The sequence below is a fragment of the Chrysemys picta genome, chromosome 12 (assembly GCF_011386835.1).
Source record: "Chrysemys picta bellii isolate R12L10 chromosome 12, ASM1138683v2, whole genome shotgun sequence".
NCBI lineage: Eukaryota > Metazoa > Chordata > Testudines > Emydidae > Chrysemys > Chrysemys picta.
This window is the reverse complement of record NC_088802.1, coordinates 20,113,491-20,132,239: the sequence shown is the minus strand read 5'-3', so window position 1 is coordinate 20,132,239 and position 18,749 is coordinate 20,113,491. Positions and strand designations below refer to the sequence as shown.

The window sequence follows — 18,749 nt, the reverse complement described above, 5'->3', positions numbered from 1 at the left end:
TCTGATGACCAATCGACCTCTCCTCAGCTCTTCCAGTCTCCATGGATTGAAGCTCTCTGTTCTAAAACCCATCCCTGTATCATATGGAGAAGAAAAGCTTGTGTTGTTATGGAAGGCTGACCTCTTTGTCACTTACTACTAAGGATGGCTCAGGTTGCTGGGCAACATCACAGCAGATGCTCTTTGGGAACAATTCCCATATGGTCACCAAAATATATATGGAGGTGACTGCAACACAGCACATGGGGAATTGTGCTGTGAAAATGATAATCTGTGTCTGTGCAGGTGCATTGGGCATGAATTTATATAGAGACATTAAAAATTGAAGAAGACGACGCCTCTCTTTTGGCGTTATTCTCCTCTCATTTACCCCAGTTTTATAGCAATGCAGCTCTATTGAATTCAGTGCAGCTATTCCTGATTTATACTAGGGTAAGTGAGGGGGAATTGTTTCCTAATTAACTCCTCAAAAAAGCTTAAATCTTCATTTTATTTTTCATGTGAACTTAGTTACTGTAATTCACTTTTAAGTGTGCATATTTATTTTTATTGATTGATTTATTTATATTTTATTGATTTCCCTGACACACAGAAACAAAAGTAATGGGAGAATTAAAAAAAAAAGAAGAACAGAAAGGTAAACAAATTGGATATGAGGGTAAAGAAGGGAAGAAGCAGAGTAAGGAGGGCAAAGGAAAGCAACATCTTGATTTCCATCCACTAAGGACGAATGGACAGCTTTTAAATGTTAAAGCTAATCTTTTCAAGTATGTCTGAGATTGTTCTTCTAAATGTTACCTGCCCTTTAGCTGCCATGTCACCCAGGTCACTGTGCCAAGCTTCTATCCCTGGAGGCAATCTGGTCACTTCTCTACTAGCTGAAAGCCTGTGCTCTCACACGAGTGTAATTTGTAAACTTGTGTGTTATAAAGCCGCAAAATGGCTGACAACTTAAAAACTGGACGATAACAGACCGTTAATCCCAGTGATAATGGAACCAAGCAATAATCTAAACAGAAAGCGCTATCAACCATGCTTGTAACTGTTTCCATCATTTCATATAGATTCAACAGAAATTTTAGTTTTCAGAGTGATGTTAGGGGTTATTGTGTGTTCTGGTTGAGTTGTGTGGGTGGTTGTGTTGATTTGTGTGTTCTTTGTGTTATACTGGGACATTTGTGTTAATTTGTGCGGGTGTGCACTGTAGTGAGGGGCTATGTGTGCTTGGGGTTATTGTGTGTGATTAGTTGTTTTATTGTGTACGTGGTTGTGTTGATTTGTCAGTCTTCTTGATATCATACATTATTGGCTCTCCTTTCCTGACAGCTACAGGACCCCCACTTTTCTTCATCTTTCTCTTGCTCCTAATGTACTTACAGTTCCTTTTCTTACTTATGTCCCTTGCTAGGTGTAACTCATTTTGTGCCTTAGCCTTTCTGATTTTGTCCCTATGTACTTGTGGCATTCTTTTGTACTCATCCTTAGCTATTAGTCTATGCTTCCACCTTTTACAGGATCCCTTTGTTTTTTCAGGCTTAGTATGCTTTAGAGTGACACACAGTCACTATCCTGGAATCTTACTATATATATTTTAAGTTCAACCGAGACAGTCATGGCCAATGTTTGGAATTTCAACCTGTCTGCCCTATTTTTGCCATTGACAATCTCCCTTTATGGCAATTAGGTGAATAAGTCCCATTGAAACACTTTCAGCATTTCAAAAACCTCAGCCCCTTCATTCTAGTTTAATCAAAATTCCAAACTGGGTTAATTTCCTTCTGAGTGGCCCCATTTCTTGCATTTCATGTTTCCACTGTATGTGAGTCATTCTCCTGCATCCACTGGAAAATTACTAGATTCTTGTGAACTAGGGCATACACACCTGAATGAGTGAGTGTGTGTTGGGGGGTGGGGGAGGTGGAGGGAGGGGTGAGGACATGTATGGGCTTGGGCATTAATTGTGTGTCAGATTATATCTGTAGTTATGTTAAACAGATGAAGAACATATTTCCACATATGTGACCTCATTCCATCATATTGCCAAATTTCAACCCTATCTGTGCTTTCTGGCAGTAGCAATGAGGTTACAAAAATGGTGACGGTCAAATAACCCATGACAACAGCGCTTTTAGTAGTAAATCTCTGATGGTCATCAGAATCCTTGCATCTCGTAGGTGGCTCTAGAAATCAGCAGATCCTGCAAGGGGTGAGTTCTCTTCTTTGGATGATTGAATATCCCTATGGGTTTGTTTACGGGACTATTTAAAATTTTAGTCACAGCGGAAACCTAGATGCAACTGTGACATCTTAGTCCTGTTCCAGCTTCTGAATCCCATGTGCTGCTGAGCCCCCTGATCTAGGTAGTGACTGATCACTGTTCCTAGCTCTGTCTCTCTCAGCACACTCCCACTGCTTCACAAGGGGTAAGCCATTCAGTGTTAATCGCCCTTGATGGCTTTGTCACTGCAGAAATTGAGATGAAAATATAAACGTGTGCTGTGACTGTGAGGCATGGTTAAGTTCTCTTCCTATTGTGTATTGAAAGTTTTATGCATGGTCACATAGCAGAATTATAGCATTTAGAAAATACATAGCACTCATTAACAGATATTAAAGAACTTTGTGAAGTCTCTTAAGTAGCATCTCCATATTCCACAAGAACAACAGAGCACATGCTGAGAGCTCTTGTTTCATAAACCTCAAATCACATTAAAAGAACAGTAAGTGGTATTGTCATCAACGATTTCACAGAGGAGGTAACAGAGGCACAGAGAGAGGAAAGGACAATCTCAAGGTCTGGGGGTGGATGAGCCAGGAATAAAAACCAAGTCCCTGGAATTGAATTCTTGTATCCACTCCACTGGAATCTGCTGGACTCTGCAGTGTAAGTATGGCTAAATTAGGTATGAGCCCAGCAATGGCCTTTGGCTTGGGTTTTCACAGGAGCCCAGGAAAGTGGCATTTAATTCTCTTAGTCTCCACTGATAATCTCAGACATTGTGGCTAAAGTAATATACAAGTATGGTCAGGAGTTCTGCAGCTGAGATGTGTTCAACCATAGAGATACTAGACAATAGGGACATTTCCAAGGTGATTCCGCTTAGGGCCTTAGGAGAAATTTTCCCAAAATACCACCACCAACTGGTGTTGTTACTTAACCGTTGGGACGGAACCAGCAGGGAGAAGCCAGAATTGAAATGCTGACCACTTTGAAATGGAAGTCTTGCTGTAAATTGCAAAATTTTTTGTATTTCCCCTAGATGAAACCCACAACAAACAAATGCCATGGAAATCAAACAATCATCACAGAATTCATTCTCCTGGGATTGGGGACATTCCCTCAACTGCACATTCTTCTCTTCCTGCTGTTTCTAGTGATCTACATTGTGACTCTGGCTGGGAACATCCTCATCATTGCACTAGTTGTGGCTGATCAGCACCTTCACACCCCCATGTACTTCTTCCTGGGGAACTTGTCCTGCTTGGAGACCAGTTACACCTCGGCTATCATGCCCAGGATGCTGACCAATCTCTTGACTGGGGACAGAACCATTTCTGTTCATGCCTGCCTCACACAATTATATTTCTTTGCTTCTCTAACAGGCGCTGAATGTTCTCTCTTATCTGTGATGTCTTATGATCGATATTTAGCGATATGCAAACCTCTGCATTATTCAGCACTCATGAATGGCAGTTTCTGTGTCAAGCTGGTGGCTGGGACATGGATAGGTGGATTTATGTCTGTTGCCTTCTTAATATCTATGATGTCACAATTAACATTCTGTGGGCCCAATGAAATTGACCATTTCTTTTGTGATTTTAACCCAATAACGAAACTGTCCTGCAGTGACACCCACACCCTGGAAGTTACTGCTTTCATAAATTCCTCCATATTTATATTGCCTCCATTTCTGTTGACCCTAGCATCCTATGGTAGTATCATCTCCACCATCCTGAGAATTCCTTCCATCACCGGGAGAAAAAAGGCCTTTTCCACCTCCTCCTCTCACCTCATTGTGGTGTCAATTTTCTATGGAACTCTAGTCATTGTATATTTGTTATCAGACTCTGATGCACTGAGGGACCTGAACAAAGTGTTCTCTATCTTTTATGGAGTCCTCACCCCACTGGTCAACCCCCTGGTATACAGCCTGAGAAACAAGGAGGTGAGGGAAGCCTTGAGAAAAACTGTCCTTAGTTTGCAAGATCATATCTCCATGATTGGTCCATTAAATATATATAAAAAATCTGACTCACAGAAGTAGTCCATACTCATCTTTGTGTGCCTGTTGAACTCATGCATATCAAAATCAGGACTCCCTGAAAGCAAGTGCAGACTCTGAGTGCTGCCTGCCTCTGGCCGTCTGACACATTTTGGAGGAAAGTTAGAACACCAAGCCAAAGCCTTAAAAATACACTGCACCTCCTGCTCCCACTCTAAGGTCTGAAGAATACTCTGTATCCTCCCTGATCTTGGATTATTTATTCTTGGAGTCTGGATGACTTTGCAAGTAAATACCTTAATTAGATCATGAGAATAAAATAATTAAGAATGTGTTCTGCTTGAAATTTAGCTTTTGCCATTGCCTTTCTTTCTCCCGAGTGATCTTAAAACTGGAATAAACATACTCTTCCCACTTTCCACAGCGTTAATCCTCATTTCAAATAAGTGTGTAGGCTTTGTTTGAAGATATTAGTTTTAATGAAGCTAAATTGTTAAGAAAAGTTGTGTCTAATCATTAGATTAAGAATAAATTATACACATGGCCGAGTCAGTAGGTCAGGTCATTCTTAAATTGGGCCATGGCGACATCTGAGGTAATTCAATGAATCCTCACTCTTTTTCTCCTGATAATTTGCATACTACAGTTCTATTAGGTGAAATGGCTCCAAGGGAAGGTAACTATACAGGTGGGCCAAGTGTTGTCAATGATGGCTTGGCCCCCATCGGTGTTATTCAAGGCTCCATGGCCACAAGCTACCTGCTCCTGTGCTTCATCAGAGTAGTGGTGGTTCTCCGTTACGCTGTCCAAGGACCAGCCAAGGGAAGGATTTCTGACTCAGGAAGGCACAGTTCCCTCCTCTCTGCCACCCCTTGCTCCCTGGCAGCAGTAATTTGCTGCTGGCCAGGTCATTGAGGCTGGAAATTAAAATTCTACCATTCCCTGATTCTTCCTGGCCACAGCTTGTTAAACTAGACTACAGCCTTCTTAAAGTGTCGTGCCCAAATCTGGCCAAAATTCTCCATCTCAGTCCTCACTGGTGCCGAGGAGAGTGGAACAATTACACTGGTCTACAATTTTTGAGAAGTCGTCTGCTTCAGAGATAAAATGTGCTATTTATTATGTATTTTGATGTGCTGAATTCAAATATGACAATTAAAACAACTGATTGACTACTGTTTCTAACATATTTAAGTTTTTACATTTTATGTCTAAGTATATTGTGTAGATAGTAGAGTTTTAATCATAAATTGTAAACCTAGGTCTTTTCATGTGTTTATGGTTGCTTTACATGATAATATTTCACCTGTCCTGTTTATGTAACACTTAAATTTTATTTATATAACCCTTTTGCTGATTTTTAATTATGAAACAAAAGGCAAAAAACTATTATGTCCATAGTTTAGTCCTATTCAGTGTCTACTCGGCACTTCTTGGCTTGTCTCTTGTATTCATTAAATGGAGCATCTCTTGTCACTCTCCAGCAATAGTCTGCAAGCATTGATGGGCTCCATTTGCCCTGATAGCATTTCTCCATTGTTGCACTGTCCTGGTGAAATCGCTTGCCGTGCTCGTCGCTCACTGCTCCGCAGTTCGGTGGAAAAAAATCTAGATGAGAGTGCAAAAAATGTATCTTTAGTGACATGTTGCAACTAAGGCTTTTGTATGCCTTGAGGAGGTTTTCCACCAACAACCTGTAGTTGTCTGCCTTGTTGTTTCAGAGAAAATTTATTGGCACTAACTGGAAGGCTTTCCATGCCGTCTTTTCCTTGCCACGTAGTGCACGGTCAAATGCATCATCTCGAAGAAGTTCACGAATCTGAGGACCAACAAAGACACCTTCCTTTATCTTAGCTTCACTTAACCTTGGAAATTTTCCACGGAGGTTCTTGAAAGCTGCTTGTGTTTTGTCAATGGCCTTGACAAAGTTCTTCATCAGACCCAGCTTGATGTGTAAGGGTGGTAACAAAATCTTCCTTGATTCAACAAGTGATGGATGCTGAACATTTTTCCTCCCAGGCTCCAATGACTGTCAGAGTGGCCAATCTTTCTTGATGTAGTGTGAATCTTTTGCACGACTATCCCATTCACAGAGAAAACAGCAGTACTTTGTGTATCCAGTCTGCAGAGCAAGCAAGAGAGCAACAACCTTCAAATTGCCACAAAGCTGCCACTGATGTTGGTCATAGTTTATGCACCTCAAAAGTTGTTTCATGTTGTCATAGGTTTCCTTCATATGGACTGCATGACCAGCTGGAATTGATGGCAAAACATTGCTATTATGCAGTAAAACAGCTTTAAGACTCCTCTTCGATGAATCAATGAACAGTCTCCACTCATCTGGATCGTGAACGATGTTGACGGCTGCCATCACACCATCGATGTTGTTGCAGGCTACAAGATCACCTTCCATGAAGAAGAATGGGACAAGATCCTTTTGACGGTCACGGAACATGGAAACCCTAACATCACCTGCCAGGAGATTCCACTGCTGTAGTCTGGAGCCCAATAGCTCTGCCTTACTCTTGGGTAGTTCCAAATCCCTGACAAGGTCATTCAGTTCACCTTGTGTTATGAGGTGTGGTTCAGAGGAGGAGGATGGGAGAAAATGTGGGTTCTGTGACATTGATGGTTCAGGACCAGAAGTTTCATCCTCTTCCTCATCTGACTCAAGTGAGAATGATTCTGGTGCATCAGGAACTGGCAGTCCTTCTCCGTGGGGTACTGGGCGTATAGCTGATGGAAAGTTTGGATAATGCACAGTCCACTTTTTCTTCTTTGACACACCTTTCCCAACTGGAGGCACCATGCAGAAGTAACAATTGCTGGTATGATCTGTTGGCTCTCTCCAAATCATTGGCACTGCAAAAGTTCCTGTTCAACCACTGGCAAAGATTTGTTGCACAAGTGTTGCAGCATATGTGTGGGGCCCACCTCTTGTCCTGATCTCCAATTTTGCAGCCAAAATAAAGGTGATAGGCTTTCTTAACCATAGTGGTTATACTGCGCTTTTGTGATGCAAAAGTCACTTCACCACAAACATAGCAGAAGTTATCTGCACTGTTCACACAAGTACGAGGCATCTCTGCTTACTTTGGCTAAACAGAAATGTGTCCCTTTGCAAAATCAAACACTGACAAATAAGAGAGCACGACACTGTATGATTTCTAGAGCTGATAAAGGGCAATTTGTTCAGCAGAGTGATGTAAGCTTCGTTATGATTGCATCATCCATGACTTCTAGGAATAACATGATGCAATTCATATCATATATGACGCAATACCAGCTTCAGATTGGGTTTGGACAGTACTTGCTTTTTAGGCAAAACAATGAATGATGCAGTCATAGATTTATTCATAGATCCAGTCAAATATGTATTTTAGTCATTTCTGGTTTAAATTGAGATCCCTTCCCTTTATAACTCACTTATCCTCCGCCATTCCCAAGTCAAGTGTCGTATATACTGACCCAATAGCATATCTTGAAAACTAGAGCCAATCAACAATTTTAAGCATCATTTTCGTTCTCAGTGACCCAGAATTAGTAAAGTTTGACTACATTTATTTCAGAAGCATTTTGGCTGTACAGCAGTGTTACCTTTCATGTCTTCAACATGATGCTCCTCTTAATACACCTGTTTCAAGGTAGAAATGTTTGTAATAATTTATGACTCCTATGGGTCCCTTAATTTCCTCTATATTTGTCATGACTACCCACTGAGGGGAAAATGATTAAGTTTGCTCTCAGGGCAGCCTAAAAGACATAGATGTGTGTGTCTCCTCCCTGTCTGAGTGCAATTAAGAATCATTAAGGAACTGGTTTAAAAGTACCCAGATCACTAAGGTGGCCAGAGAGACAATGCCAGCTCCAATGACTCATACAATTCTAAACCTCTTCTCCTAAGTGCTTGCAACCCCTTTCAGTTTAGTGTCATCTGCAAATAGTTTAACAATTAGCATATAAGAGAGTTATGTATAGGGTAGATAGAACTAGCTAGCTAGCTACCAAACAAAGTTATTAAATCCAGAATCATTTGTAACAAAATTTGAGGACTCTAGGACCTAAAGTAATAACATCTTTGCACGTCAATTAACTGCAGGCTGCTATACTTGCTTTGTCCAGACACCAGAGGGAGACAGGATCTTCTGCACATAGATGGTGCATATTTACAATAGGATACCACATTCACTGAACTGATGAGGTCTTGCTGATCCACCAAAGAGGAGAGATGAGAGCAGGGCCGGCTCCAGGCACCAGCTGAGCAAGCTGGTGCTTGGGGTGGCAGATTGTTGGAGGCAGCATTCTGCCCAATCCTAGGGTGGCACGGCTGCTTTTTGTTTGTTTGTTTGTTTTTTGTTTTTTTATGTTCTTGTTCCGCTCCGGCTGCCCTGTAGGGGGCGGCGGCGGCGCGGAGAACTAGAGCTCCCTGCAGGGCAGTCCTCTTCCTTCCCTCCCCGCCGACCAGAGCGGAGCCCTCGCGGCAGGCGGCAGGAGGCAGCGCAGCGGGAGGGGCCGCGTGGCAGCGCCCCTGCTGTAGCCCTGGCCGCCCCCTTCTCTCTCTCTCCTGCCCGCTCCCTCTCCCCCGCCCCAGCCGGTCCCCCTGCACCCGCGCTCTGGCTGCGCCGCTGTTTTTTTTTCTTTTGCTTGGGGCCACCAAAAAGCCAGAGCCAGCCCTGGATGGGAGCTAGCATGGTTGCAGCATGCATGACATTTCCAATTGCATTCAGCTATGGGATAAGTTTCTAGAGTTGAGTGATGTCACCCCTGTGCTATAAATCTATTTACATTAGGTGTGTGTGGGGGGTATGGGTTAGGACAGGGGTCAAAATTCAATTGTCTGTTAATTATTGGGCCTCATCATGACTCATGTGAGTAGCCCCATTAACATTGAATTCTTACTCAGACAAAATTCCAATGATAAGTCCCTGAATGTTTGATATTTACTTTTTCAAGTATTTGGAGTTGCTATACATGGCTGTCATGGAGATCCTCATTCAAGGCTATGACAGAATTGAGGCAGAGTAATGACTGGCTGCTAAAGAGGACCAGTCCCTATTATTGAGTGTGATATATGGGAATGGACAGGGGGCGTGGAGGAAACAGCCCATCTCCACCCAGATACTGCCCAGAGACCATGTTCTTCCTGTCTGCCACAGTGTACAATGTGGTTTGAACTATTTATGCATTGCGGTGGGAAAATTGCACCCCAAAAGGAGCTGGGAGATAACGGCAGAAAGAAGATACTCAGCATTCAAGGGTAGGAAGATAGAGAGGAAACAAGTTTCCTTCCCTCCAGGATGTAAGAAGATTGAGGGAGATCCTAAAATGATGATGAAGAGAAGTAATAGGTGAGAGGTAATGATGGTCTAACTCCATAATAGACTCATAGACTTTAAGTTCAGAAGGGACCATCGTGATTATCTAGTCTCACCTGAAAATTGCAGGCCACAGAACCTCACCCACTCCCTCATTTAATAGACCCATAACGTCTGACTGAGTTACTGACATCCTCAAATCTTGATTTAAAGACTTCAAGTGGTCTGATTCTCTTTAAAATCCCACCAGTGTAAATTAGGATTTTTTTGTATTATGAATAGGTGTTACAAAGTGGGGAATCAGGGCCACTAACTCAGTGAAGAATTAACCATGTTACCATTAACTGATGGCAAAATTCCCTTGAATGATGGATAGATTGTATGAGCCCAGATTCTCTGCTGGTGTGAACTGGAGTAGATCCATTAAAGAACTACCTTATAATCTGGAGATCTGACCCTGGGACTTCCATCAGTGTTGTATGGATGTCCCAGCAGTGCAGGCCTGATCAATAAAGCTCCTGGTTATTTACTTCACTGTCAAATCTCATCACAATGGTTTTGACTAAAGCTTTTCCAGGTGATGCCTTTTTGTGTGTGTTTGAAAAATGTAAAGTAACATAAATAGGCCCATCATCGCTCTCTCTGGCCCAGTGACTGTTCCATTGTGGATAAATATTTAAATAGTCCTTGGGCCAAAGAGAGAGAGACTGAGAGTCGGAATGATTCTGTAGTCCAGGAAGGTGGAAGACCTAGGGTCCAGTTCCCCTGCTCCAATTACTCTTCCATTATTTATCCACAATTGAACAGCTTCAACAGTAGAGACTGAGGCTGGGATACCCTATTCAAATGTTTTCTTCCACCTCCGGCAGAGAGGGGGGAATTGAAGCTGCGTCTCTGACTATCTTGGCTAATAGATAAGCTCGTGGAGGATAGGTCCATAGATGACTAATTCTTTTTTAACCCAGTTATAGTTTTGACCTTCACAACATCCCCTGGCAATGAGTTCCACAGGTTGACTCTGCGTTAAGTGGAGAAGTACTTCCTCTTGTTTCTTTTAAACCTTTTGCCTATTACTTTCATTGGGTTTCCCCTGATTTTTGCTCTATGTGAAGGAGCAAATAACACTTCTCTATTCAGTTTCTCCACTCCAGTCATTATTTTATAGACCTCTATCATATCCCCCCTTAGTCATCTTTTTTCCAAGCTGAATAGTCCCAGTCTTTTTTAATTCTTCCTCATATGGAAGCTGTTCTATACACATAATCATTTATGTTGCTCTTCTCTGTACCTTTTTCTATGACCTCATTCTTCTTTATGGACTGGACTTCCCAGCTGGACTACATCTCCCATGATCCACCATGCCAAGGGAGTTCCATGATGCACTAGCTCCCCTCACCAAGAGGCAAGACCATGGTGCATTATAGGAGATGTAGTCGGACCAATAAGTTCAGTCTGTAGAGATGAACGGGAGCATGAGGCACCTGAACTACAATTCCCATGAGGCTCCATGATATCATTTCTGAATTGAAATATCTCAGTTTTCTATTTTTCATTGAATAGTCAAAATTTTCCACAGGGGTAAAAAATCCAACCAACTCTATCCCTCACCAATGGCAACCTCTCTAGATGAAAGGGTAGTTGGATTTCTATAGTCCATGCACCATTTCTCCTCCCTCCCAGTTCTCTTCTCCATTGGTATGATTTGTTTCACACCGTTAGCTTTGAAAACTATAATGGCCTGTGATACAGCAGAAGAGTGACAGATGAGAGATATGTAAGCCCCAGGATGGTCAGAGCCTTGTTCCCTGTAGATGGAGGAGAGGTTACTACGAGTTAATGAGAGCACCTGGAGCCAATTAAGGCCCTGCCAGACACCTGATAAAAACCCCTGCTTCAGTCAAACAGAGGGAGGAGTTTGGAGGAGTACTGTTGTGGGCCAGAAGACCAGAACACTAGGTAAAAGGAAACCCTGCTCACGCTGAGCAGAGGGACTCCCCAGACACAAGGGTTTGGGAGAAATCCTACCCAAGTGGAGAGAGGGTGGGAAGCCCAACAAACTGAAGGGGCAGAGAGGGAAGTGGCCCAGGGGAAGGAATCGCAGTTTCAAGCTCTTTGCTGCTATCCCTAAGGCCCCTGGGCTGGGACACGAGTAGAGGGCAGGCCCAGATCTCTCCCCCTCATTCCCCCTTCTCCGGGACATTAGTGAGGCAGTTAATGCCCAAGAAAAGGGGCGAGAAATGATGCCCTGACCACCCCATAAGAAGAAAAAAGCACAGGACCCATCACAACAGTGCCGGCAATTTGCCACAGAGCCATATCCTGTTCTGCAGTTTAAATGCAGAGTAACTACATTGTCCTCATGATAAATGATAAGAATCTGGTGGTCCCAAATGCAATGAACACTTAGAAGGTCAGACTAGATCATGATGGCCCCTTCTGGCCTTGAATTCTGCGAAGCTATGAATCTTTGAATCAGGCAGTTTAAGCTACTGCAGAAAGGCTTACAAGAAACCATGTCCCAGAGTTTTCTTTGCTATCACTCCCCAGAAGTTGATGGAGTTACACCCAGGAGGAAGTTAGCTCCTACATCTATTATTGTGCCTTGCTGTGAACATACAAGAGTATACAGGGTGGGGAAGTGTTTGCTGTAAGCACACATCTCATTATGGGACCCCAGAGATGTTTCCCCCAAGGACCTTTGAAGGCTATATGGCAACAGTTATCTCCAGGGGTGTACTTCATTCACTCCATGAAGGTGGATTATGGAGGAGAATAGGCACCCTTTTTTGCACATATGTAGCATGGTTTGTGCAGTTAAATTACTTCTGTTGGGGTTTGTTTCCTCATATATTGGTCCCTAACAATATTTCAGCCTTGGGATACAAGGGCGTGTCTATGTTACCATTATTTCCTTCTTAGCAAATAGCATGAAGCCAGAGGAAGAATGAGACTGTCATAAACGGAGAGGAAGACGCCTGTTTTAACATGGTATGATTCCCTCAGACTTTTGAAAATACAATATCTTTAGCTCCACTGCAATAGATCTAGCTTTATTTTATTTTTTTTGGCACAGACAACACCCCCCCCCCCCCACCCCAGATAACATACTGCTAGGCATCCCAGAAATGATAGATAGATAGATAGATAGATAGATAGATAGATAGATAGATAGATAGATAGATAGATAGATAGATAGATAGATGTGCAGGGGAAATTCAGAGATGCTGAACTCCCTCAATTGTGCATTGCTGAGTCTGAGAGGGTGTGTGATGTTTGTGTCTGTTGAAGTTGGAGTTGCTAAGCAGTACTCAGGATTTGTTACTGAAATAAGATATTGGGCCAGTTTCTGACCTCACTTACACCAGTGTAAACCCCAAACTCCTCTAGTGACTCCAGGTTTACACCGGTGTTGTTGAGAACAGAAGCCAGCCCTTTAACACTTACAGTGATGGTGTGGTACATGAGAACCTCTGGGAGGCAGGCAATCTCAATGAGAACCTCTGGGAGGCAGGCAATCTCAGCTATTTCCTACTCATAGTCTTCATAACTTTTGTTCATTTTCTAATTCTATGCACTACTTTCTTATTATTTTGATTCAGTTATTAGTTCTGCTATTATTATTGGCCCACGTCCTGCCAGCTGTACTTACATTTTGGCATCCTTAATTATTCCTTAAGAAAGGACTGGGTAAAGAGCAGAGGGTTTGGCATTTTATTTTTGAAAACCTTGTCATCCCCTTGCAAATCGAAGGACCATAAGATGTAATGATCTCCAGATTCTTTAAATGATTCCTGCTAGAACTAGTTTACCCACCCACAGTAGGGCCATGTACTGACGTTTCTATGTGCTAGGTGAAAGAGTGTCGCAGACAGATCTAGTTATCCATCTATCTAACTATCTGTCATGAATCTATGAATCCTCCAGGCATTTACCCACACTCATTTCGTTTTTGAGAACCTTACAAAAATAATAATAAACAGGGAGATTCCTTGTAGTTAGTGGGTTCCACCTAGGAATCACTGAGCATTAGAGATTACTGGAAACTTTCCATCAAAACAATCCTGGATGAGAAACAGAAAATAGTTTAGGTGATTACTCTCGGTTTTCCAACTGGCTGTATGCAACAGTTTGAAGGACTGTGTTTAGGAGTAGAATATAGGGAGATATTCAGGGCTTAAAGTCCTATAGAGTGTTTCCCAAAGCCCCCCATATCCCCTTACGCCACCCCTTCCCAACATTCTATAAAAACTCCAAGGGGTTTGAAAATATTTACTGAAGCTCGGCTCTGGACAGCTCCAGCTGAATTTAAGACCTGGAGATATCTGTATGTATGACTCCTGCTGTTCTCGTTATTGTTATTATACCAGTGTCTTTATCCTTTCCTCTGCAGAGAGAAATTTTATTCCCAGAAAAATCATGGCCAATCAAACCACCATGAATGAATTCTTTCTAATGGCGTTCTCTGATGTTCGGGAGCTGCAGCTTTTACACTTTGTGGTGTTTCTGTTTATTTACATTGTATCCTTGTCAGGGAATCTTAGCATCATCATGGCAATAACCCTGGACTGCCACCTTCACACCCCCATGTACTTCTTCCTGAGAAATCTATCCTTCTTGGATATTTGCTTCATTTCTGTCACGGTACCCAAGTCCTTCATCAACTCCCTCATGAACAGCTCATCCATTTCGTTCCAGGAATGTGTCGCACAGCTATTTCTATTTATGTCATTCTTAGCTACAGAGCTATCCTCCTCACAATCATGGCTTTTGACCGATATGTTGCCATCTGCAATCCTCTCCACTACGCAATGATCATAAACAAGGGGAGGTGTGTTAAGTTAGCCTGCGGGTCATGGGTGGGTGGTGGTCTCTATTCTGCTTTGCACACTGCTAACACGTTTTCATCACCCTTTTGTGGGTCCATTATCAACCAGTTCTTCTGTGACATCCAGCCATTGCTGAGGATCTCATGCTCTGAATCCCACACTGGTGAGATTGCACTGATCGTCTTTGGTGTGTGTTTAGCTTCAAGCTGTTTTGCATTGATAACGTGTCGTACGTTCAGATCTTCTCAACAGTGCAGAAAATCCCTTCCGTGGAAGGTCGCCGTAAAACCATCTCCACCTGCCTACCCCACCTCACTGTCATTGTTTTATTCCTCACCAGTGGCATGTTCTCGTACATGGCACCAACCTCCGACTCTGCTCTGGAGCAGCATCTGGTGGCTTGCATTTTATTCAGTGGTGGCCACCCTTGATTAATCCCATCATCTACAGCCTGAGGAACCAGGAGATAAAAACCGCCCTGAGAAAAGTTATGGACAGAAGCTTTCCTTTTGATTTGTGAAGAAATTTTAAATATAAAATCATTCCTGTAAAGTTTGTGGATGACACAAAAATCTCCTTCTTAAAACTCTTCTCTGCTGTGAAGCCAACAAAAATACCCTGACGATGGTTAGGCAGCTGTGTCACTGGACACACTGTTCTTCATGTTGACCAGTTACATGTAATTGTTTCCTTGTACTCTCCTCATCTGTTTGTCTGTTCCACCTGTTGTCTATAGTTTTATTCTTAGATGTTAGCTGTTTGGGGCAGGGACTGTCCATTGTTATGTGTTTGTACAGCACCCAGCACAACAGTGCCATAGCTTCTAGGTGCTACCATAACATAAACAAGAACAACAGCAATAATTATAATGATAAATCGGTGGGTTGGTTAATAATAATTAGGATAATTAATTGTTACAGAGTGATTTGATTGCTTGGTAAGATAGTTACAATCATACAGAAAGGGGGAGATTTTCGAAGGTGCCTAAAGGATTTGTGTGCCACATTCTCATGAATTGTTATGGGAACTGGGTGTCCTTTAGGTTGCTTTGAAAATCTCAGCCCATGTGTTTAATAAAGCTGAATAAAAGCCACATTGTTAGGATGGGTTTTGTAAAGGAAGATAAAGGAGTTAACTATGCAACTCTTATTGACTTCTAATGGCCATTGGGTTCTTTTGTGATAATTGGTCCTATGGAATAAGATGCCCACATAGAAAATACCCATTCTCCCACAGAGTAAGAAGTTGGAACCATAGACATCAGAAGATATTTCCTATATTTCCTTGCTCACTCAAATTTCCCATTGGCCAAGATTGGTGAGGAATTATTTACTATAATTTGTACCCAATGTTGCACCCACAAGCTTAATGGGCTCAATTTTTAAAGACATTTAGGCACCTAGTGGTATTTTCATTAGCATCTCCAATTGAAATCAATGAGTTTTAGAAGTGTAGGTGCTTTTGAAAATCTCTTTAGGTGTCTAAATACCTGTAAAGATCTGGCCCCACTGCCCTTAGTAGAGTGTTTGGAAGCAGGAAATCTTTGAGTTGGATTCCCATCTCTTCTCATGGGTGACCTTAATGATACTTTTCACCCCTGTCAGGGCCTCAAATATAATAATGAAGGTTTTACAGATTGGGTATAATATTTGCCTCACATTGTACAGCGTTGTGAGCTCTCCAGACAAAAGCAGGGATATTATAACCCCTCGTTTTCAAGTGGGGCACTTTAAACAGCAACTTTTCCACACTTTGGATGCTAAGCGTAGGCACCAAATATCTGCTGAGAAGCCTAAAGAAACAAAGCCTGATTTTCAAAGCCACTAAGCTTCTCAGCTTCCATTTACCAAGTCTGAACATTTGGATAAACTTTGTGTCTCTAGCTCCCCACTTCTCTAATGGGAATGCTATATTTCCCCGTGACCTCCGAATTTATCTGTCTGATATTCACTAAGGTTGTAGTTTTTGCAGGGGCCTAGGGGAATTAGGTCCCAGTTCCCATTGGAAGTCTGAGCACGGCATCTAACTCTGTTAGGTCGCTATGGAAATCTCATTGAGAGTGGCCAGTACTGAGGCAGCAGTAGGGGTTGTTATGGACTGAGCTCTGCAGGTATTGGTGAATAGGGAAATCCATATAATAAACTTCACTGTTAGTGCAATGTTCTATAATCATATGGGCTCATTCTCTTCTCATTCACCTCGGTGCAAATCAGGAGTAACTCAATGGGATTCAGTGGGGCTGATTCCCCTCTCACTCACCCTGGTGTAAATCAGAATAAATCCATTGGAGTCAGTAGTGATTGATTCCCCTTTCACTCACCCAAATACCAATCAGGAGTAACTCTACTGAAATCAATGGCCAAATCAACCTCTCACTTATGCTGGTGTAAATTATGAGTAACTCCAGTGGAGTCATCACAGTTACACTGGTGTAAAACTGAAATAAGTTAGAATATAACCAGACCACATAGTGTGTGTGTGTGGGGGGGGGGGGGATTTGCTTATTCCTGACCACGTAGGCAATTTTCTCACACCATGAGTGTTCGTTACCTGGATAATGTGATTATAGAGTCTGATACTCCTCCCACTTACACTACTGTTCCATTGATTCTGTCCATATTAGCACCAATGTAATTCTACTGCCTGGAAAGGAAGCCACTCAGATACCACCAATTTTAGATTCATTTCCAGCTACCCTGCTGCTCCCTATCATAATAGTTCTACACACCCTCATAACTGTTCCTGTGATTTTACACTGATGTCGACCCACTAAAGTCAAAGCCATTACACAGCAAGGTGTTGTATCATGGCCAGTAAATGCAAAGTCCAGTATGAATCTTAATATATTAAGCTTCACATGGGCCACATGAGGGGGGTAGCTATTATGATCCCCATTTTGAAGAAAGGGAAGGTTACACAGCAAATCATTCTGATTTCTCATTTCTAGGAACCTATGGAAGTGTGAATGACAGCCTCAGATAGAAACAAAGAGAGCTATTCTGTGCTAAATAATAACAATAATAATAAATAATAAAACTCGTTATGACAAACAAGCCCATGTTAATTGATATTGCCATACCAGCAGAGAAAAACATGAATCGGGGATTGCTTGGCCCTGCTGACCTTATTCAGACATGTAGCTCTTCCTCACACCAGGAGTCCCATTGTATTTAATAGAACTGCTCTAATGGGTAAGGGCTGCCGTCACGAGCAGGGATTCACAGCATCACCCCATCAGATGAGTTCCCATTATCTTGATTTTATTGTAATGTACAATAATTACATACAAAATAGTTTGCTATTTGTCATGAAATTCATAATCTCACTAACAGCTTTTCTCAAGGCCTCCTTGACCTCTTTGTTTCTCAGGCTGTAGATGAGGGGATTGACCAAGGGAGTCAGGACAGTGTAGGAGAGAGGACACTTTGTTCAGGTCTCTCAGTGTGTTGGTGTCTGGTAGCAGATAGACAATGATTAGTGTCCAATAGTAGAGTGTAACCACAATGAGGTGAGAGGAGCAGGTGGAAAATGCCTTTTGCCTTCCAGTGGTGGAAGGAATTCTCTGGATGGTGGCGATGATACACATGTAGGATGCCAGGGTTAATAGAAAGGGAGGCAGTGTTAATATGGAGGAGAACAGGAAAGTCACAAGAGCCATCAGGCAGGTGTCACTGTAGGACAGTTTTACTAACGGGGCGTAATCACAAAAGAAATGCTCAATTTCATTGGGGCCACAAAAAATCATTTGGGATATCCAACATGCAGTGATGGTGAAAGCCATAAAAAACACTTCCCCAAGACCCAGCTGCCAGCCAGAAGCAGAGCCTGCCATTCATAATGGCTGCATACTGCAGTGGTTTGCATATCGCTAAATACTGATCATAAGACATCACTGATAAGAGACAACATTTCACAGCTACCAGAGAACCAAACAAATCAAGTTGTGCAATACAGGCCTGGACAGAAATGGTTCTGTCCCCAGTCAGGAAACTGGCCACCATCCTGGGTAGGATGATGGAAGTGTAGCAGGTTTCCAAGCATGACAAGTTCCCCAGGAAGAAGTACATGGGGGTGTGAAAGTGCTGATCAGCCACAACTAGTGCAATGATGAGGATGTTCCCAGCCATGGTCACAATGTAGATTACTAGAAAGAGCAGGAAGAGAAGAATCTGCAGTTGAGGGAGATTCCCGAATCCTAGGAGGATGAATTCTGTGATGAACATTTGATTTCTCTGGTCTGTGTCTGTCATGGGCTATATCAAGAAATGTGGTTAAATAAATAACTCCACATTATCTTTTTTAATATCATATTTCATAGGTTATGTGGTGTCATTTAATGTTGTTGATGTTTAAATGTAGTCATGGATGAGCTTTGCAGGATCTCT

The 18,749-nt window shown here is 42.4% G+C and overlaps 1 protein-coding gene and 1 pseudogene across 1 annotated transcript; one reads left to right on the top strand and one right to left on the bottom strand.

Moving 5' to 3' along the window:
- Positions 1-3,260: 3,260 nt before the first annotated feature.
- Positions 3,261-4,265, top strand: LOC135974533 (olfactory receptor 11A1-like). Its single transcript, XM_065562955.1, has one exon. It carries the CDS (start codon positions 3,261-3,263, stop codon positions 4,263-4,265), a length of 1,005 nt encoding a protein of 334 aa, XP_065419027.1.
- Positions 4,266-17,643: 13,378 nt separating this feature from the next.
- Positions 17,644-18,614, bottom strand: LOC135974532 (olfactory receptor 10A7-like; annotated as a pseudogene).
- Between the last annotated feature and the right edge of the window lie 135 nt (positions 18,615-18,749).

Coding starts and splice junctions, on each gene's coding strand:
- LOC135974533 (XM_065562955.1), top strand. CDS start 3,261: ATGAAACCCACAACAAACAAATGCCATGGAAATCAAACAATCATCACA.